The following is a 5,663-nucleotide window of genomic DNA, read 5'->3' on the forward strand; positions in this document are numbered from 1 at the left end:
CAAGGTGAGTTTAATATCAATATCTCGCAATAAATTTGCATGATGGTCTTCTACCTGTTGTTGTACTTTGTACTACATTGGCCATGTAACAAACAAGTTCAATTATGATATTTGAATTTAATGTAGCATTAATAACATTGAATTAAAATTATAAATGACTTAGTTGTTAAACTAGTCCATCAATCATATTCATAATATTTAATTAGTTTTTGTTAGCAAATATTATTCCATCTCAATTGACTCAAATCATTGCTTTGTGTAGACTTTTTAGGTTAGTATCATCTTTGTATAGCATTTCTTACCTTTTACAATAATTTTATTGTTCTTTCCATACACCCAATGAATATAATGTGTTCCAAATGTTCAATCGAAACATAATTGATCGATATGTTCTTAAATTTTGTTTCAAAATACGTCATTTTTTAATTCAAAATAAATTTAATAGTATTAAAAATTGTACAACTGATTATTAAGATGCTATTATCATTTATTTCATCTAAAAAAATAAATTATTACCTAATTAATTTTTAATATTGGTTACCACGTCAATTTACTTAAATAATAATGTGTTCCTTTTATCAAATTCCCTCTTATTTAATAAATAAAAAAACGACACTTCACACTTCAAAAAAAAAAAAAAAAAATTAATTGAAGAGTAAAACTAAAACTATGTAGAGTACATAATAAGAATACATTCTAAAGTTTTTTTTTTTTTTTCATTTTTGTTAAAAGCATATATCTAACTCAACAAATTTGTGTATATTATGTGTGTGTCAATTTGACATTTTTGTAGTATCTTAGTTTGATTACATTTCTTCAGATTTCATAATTCTTTATGCAAACAAATAGGATCATGGATTAATCTAGTTGGAATGAACTAATTAATATATCCTAACATAAATTCCACCATAAATTATTCCTATTTAATTTAAATAATTAACTTACTCCAAAAAGGAAAAAGAAGAATTAATGAAGTTAGTTCATCAAACTTTTGACTTTCTCAAATCTTAGTACTATAGTCTACTTAATTATAATCCATAATTAATTTTAAATAAATGAAAGAAAAATAAATAAATAAATACTATTTCATAAGATGAAATTGCAATATCATTATTTGTCTACCCATGACAGCAAAGTTCCAATTAATCACAACCATTATTAATTCAACCAAATCAATGCTAATAAATTTATAAGCCCTCAAAATAAATAAATAAATAAAAAGTAGGGTTTGGTTTTTGCCATCAGATACACCAACTGGATATATCCATATTTACATCCCCACTTTATGCATTATTTGCATCAAACATCATCATTTTGTCTAATATTTGTCTCTTCCATAAAACTCATACACATTACTGTTTTCACTTAATAATATGACTCAATTATCCACTTCCCCTATTTCCTGACCTACATCTTTTAACATATATTACAACTCTAAACATCATTACATCACAATAAAAAAAAAACCAAAAATAATGTCCAAATATTAATCTATACCATCCAACTTCAACTTGGATCAACTTAAAACTCTAAACTTTTACAAGTGTACCAATTTATACCCTCCTTCATATTTCGTTCAACCAATATTATGTTAATCTAGGGATGAACATAGTAGATTGAAGAACCGAATCAACAAACAAAAGTTGATTGATAGAAGAAGAGTTCGGTTGACGTCGGTTTGGACAATTTAAGAAGAAAAGTTTGCAAAAGGTAAAACTAACCCAAACCAACCAACTAGTACTCATTGACAATCAAGGTCAGTTTGAACACTTGTTAAACCAACCATAGTAAGTTCAATGTAAAATTTATAGTTCTAGACAAGTTGGTAAGACAATCAATTAAACCTTACATTATGATTATCTTTGAAAATCATTAACATTTCTCAAAACAAAATTGTAACTAAATGTCTAATCTATTGGGTGTTTAATTGATGTGATCACAAATTTTATACAAAGTTTTTCCAAACAAATCATAAAAAAAGGATATAAACTAATACACTTTAAAAAGAGCTAAGGGTACTCCTAAAATTCCAAGTATAAATTGATATTTTAAAAAGTAATAATAATAGTAATAATAAAGAGAGATTTCATCACTGCAAATTTGGTGGAGTTGTTGAACAGTCAAGGTTTCTGTCCATCTAGAGATGAACAACACACAAATCTTGATAAAGACTTCACAATCCAAAATAGAAACATAATAATAATAATAAAAGAAAATATCTTCTATGGTTTTGGGCATGAATATAATACACTTTTATTTAGCTATTATCCTTCAAAAGTCTCCTTCTATAGATGCCACATGTTAAGCTTTCTGTTGTTCAGTAAGGTTTAGTTGTAGATTAAAAGTTTTCATACATCAGCTTTCAAACTCCCCCCTTAATCTCTTTGCTTTAAAAAAGCTTTTGATCTAATCTGAAATCAACTAATGAATGTATTAAATAATACAATCAACAACAGATTACATCATTGTTCAACTCATAAACTTAACCACTGATATCTATTGGATTTATTTTTCAAACATATTGATACTTAGCAACAGTGGTGATTCGATGGGTAGAGATCAATCTAACAAATTTCGAAACTAAACTTCTAGTTTTTGACTCTAAAAGAGACTAAAAGTTGATCGATCACTTACATGGTAATTACTTATTAAACACGTAACATAAAATCAATTAAAACCAAAAACCTTACATTTTTCCTTCTTCATTCACAAACTAACAAAAAAAAAATAAAGAACTTTTTTCACTTCCCCTTTTCTTAAGTTTTAGAGGTTAAAAAGTTATTCATACCTTTCAAACTATATTAGGGGAAAAAAGTAATGTCATGAAGACCAAAAGATTATTTGGACCAAGAATTCTGGAAAAAAAAAGTGCTTGTAAATTTCACATCTTCAGATTCTTTACTGTAAAGGTAAAGTAAGACTTCCACATATTAGAGCATTTAACTGTATCCTAAGAAACATGTAAGAACAAAGAAGAGACCCTGAGCTGACTAGAAACACACCTTTAATTGACAATCTAATCCAAATCAAACAGCATTCAATTTAAAAGAAGCACCAGTTAAAAGTTATATCACTATAAACACTTTTTGGAAGTGTTTGAAAAGTCTATATGAAGTACTCTAAGTTTGCTAAAATCACTTGCTACTTCAAAAGTGATACTAAAGTCTAAATAACACACCTCCAATTTGATGAACAAATTGTTGGTCAATTGGCTAGCAGTAAAGCCTCTATCTTAAAACTTCCTCTTGTGTCCTATCAGATGGTAAAATCTCCTAATCAGAACACAAAACAACTTTTCAAAAAGCAATGGTAAATGCTCCTAGTATATCTCATCTTCCCAACAAGATTGTATGTCAAGTTTCAACAACTCTAATTGATTCAGTGTGTAAATCAATATCACCAAAGAAAAAGGCTCAACAGAATTCAACAGCATTCAAAGAAACACTAAGGTAAAACCCCATTTTCATGGTCAAGCCATTGAATATCACTTTTCATGCAAAAATGAATAAAGTAAAAGTTCAAAGAACAAGCAGAAAAACTACTGTTGTAATCAAGTTTCAGACTTCTTATATACATCACAGAAAATTGCTAATGCTGACAAGATTGACAATTTCCACTGTTCTGTCCCCATTGCAACTCTGGTATGAACTTATAGAACTTTGAAGTAAAATAAGACATAGATATAAAACAAAGAGAACACTATTGTTGACATGTTTATTGCAGAGAATTTGGGTTCAAGACAAAAAAGAACAAAATAATTATGGCTACTGTAATAATAATAACAACAATAATAATTATAGTAATAATGATAATGATGATATTCACAATACACCAAAAATTTCTGAAGATTATTGAATAGAAATGTGTAGATTTTTCACCTGAAAACTCCACCTACCTTTCTGCAAATCTTCTCCATCACTAACAAAAAAAAAAATCTCTGAATGAAACCAAACTCTTCTTCTTCTTCTACTTCTTCCCCTTCATATTTCTTTTCCTCACACAAACCCAGAAGTTGCTCAACAAATTCCCAGATTCGGACTCTGCTCCCATTGATGATGATAAGAAATTTCAAGCACACATAGAGTAAAGAACCATATAGCAGATGCTAAATAATATATGCTTTGATGACATATACAATGAAGATTCATTACCACCCAATAGAGATTCCTCCCCCTTTGAGCCTTTTTTTTTTTTTTTTCTTTTTTTTCTTTTTTTCCCCACCTATTGTTTCAATGGCCATTTCAAGCCATTTTCACAAATTGATTCCCATTACCAATCTTCCTGTGTTGACTCTGCAGATATAAAAAAAGATAGAATCACATATATAATTCATATATTCCTCCCAATCAAATCAAACGAAGGGAGAAGAAAAAAAAAAAGGAAATTCAGATCAAAACCTTGGAATTAGGGACACAAACAGGTGGGGTTTCGAAGAGAGATTGAGAGAATTGCTTGAAAACAACACCAACATCGAAATAAATAACGCCAGAGCTAGGAACGTCAACACGAATCCCTTTAACAGGAAACCACAAGAAGAGATCCTGCGCTGAAATCCCAGATAAGGCACCGATCTTACCATAACTCAAAGTCCCAGAAACATTAGTCTCGTAATGCAGTTGATTCTCGAACATGGCATTACATTCCCGATCCAAAAACACGACAAATCTTCCAGTATCGGCATCGATTTGGTAATCGGTGATACCCTTAGGAAGTAAGCCCTTAGGGAGACCATGAGACAATAGAACATCGTAAAATGAGTTGGAGCGTGAGTAGTAGGAGTTAAGAGAATGAGGATCCGCCATTGAAGAAGTGAAATATAGGAAAGAGAACCAGAGGAAGAGGATGGAGAAAGGGGGAAACATAGGTGTGATGAGTTGAAAAGAAAGGGAAATGGAGAAATGGAAGAATTAGGGTTTTAGAATTAGCAATGGAGATATGAGAGAGTAGAGAGTGTAGAGAAGAAGAAGAAGAAGAGGATGAAGACGAAGGAGGAGGAGGAGGAGGAGAAGAAGAAGGAGGAGATGGAAATCAATTATTGGAGATGAGGAGAGAGAAAGGTAGGGCCCATATAAATACAAGAATTCTTCAATTATGAATTATATATTCTATACAACTCCAAAATGTACACCATTTTTTTGTGATCTAACTAACATGATATGTCTACCTTTTAATATTCTTTCTTCTTCTTTTTCTTTTTCTCTTTTTTATAAAATTATATATTTTTTTTTAATTATTATATAGTCGAGTCTCAATTTTATGAAATTCTCCATTTAGACCTACATGGATTTTTTTTTAAAAAATTATATTTAATCATTTCCGATTTTTTAATATTATGAAAATGAAAATGTTAATTCATTCTTTATATCCTTTGTTGTGCAACCAAATTTTTTTAAAAAAAATATTTATATTTTAACAAGTTGGCCAACTCTTTTGTACTATATCATGTCAATTATCATTAGTTATTTTATTTTAATCAACAAGATTCCTCCAAAAAAGATTAAAAAATATTATTGCTTTAAAAAATAGAAAAGTATCAATTTTAACCCTTAAGCAACATTATATTAATTTTACAAACAATCCTCGTGTGTTTCAATTCCAACTCTCAAATTCAATTTTAGGAGAGACCTTTTTAAGTATAGAGTAAAAAACTTATTAAACGGTTA

At 29.2% G+C, this 5,663-nt stretch overlaps 1 protein-coding gene across 1 annotated transcript; it reads right to left on the reverse strand.

Annotated features, from left to right (window-relative positions):
* Positions 1–3,683: 3,683 nt before the first annotated feature.
* Positions 3,684–4,993, reverse strand: LOC101205852 (uncharacterized protein At5g01610). The gene is made up of 2 exons (XM_004150316.3): positions 4,398–4,993; positions 3,684–4,292 (listed from the first exon to the last, which is right to left on the reverse strand). The coding sequence occupies exons 1-2, from the start codon at positions 4,860–4,862 to the stop codon at positions 4,242–4,244; spliced, it is 516 nt and encodes a 171-aa protein (XP_004150364.1). The 5' UTR covers positions 4,863–4,993; the 3' UTR covers positions 3,684–4,241.
* Positions 4,994–5,663: the final 670 nt, after the last annotated feature.

The sequence above is a fragment of the Cucumis sativus genome, chromosome 7 (genome assembly GCF_000004075.3).
Source record: "Cucumis sativus cultivar 9930 chromosome 7, Cucumber_9930_V3, whole genome shotgun sequence".
NCBI lineage: Eukaryota > Viridiplantae > Streptophyta > Magnoliopsida > Cucurbitales > Cucurbitaceae > Cucumis > Cucumis sativus.

What these genes read in the sequence shown, in the direction of transcription:
- LOC101205852 (XM_004150316.3), bottom strand. Translation starts at nt 4,862, where the DNA reads ATGTTTCCCCCTTTCTCCATCCTCTTCCTCTGGTTCTCTTTCCTATAT. An exon ending in TTTGTGTCCCTAATTCCAAG is followed by an intron (nt 4,293 to 4,397) that starts GTTTTGATCTGA and finishes TTATATCTGCAG; the next exon opens with AGTCAACACAGGAAGATTGG.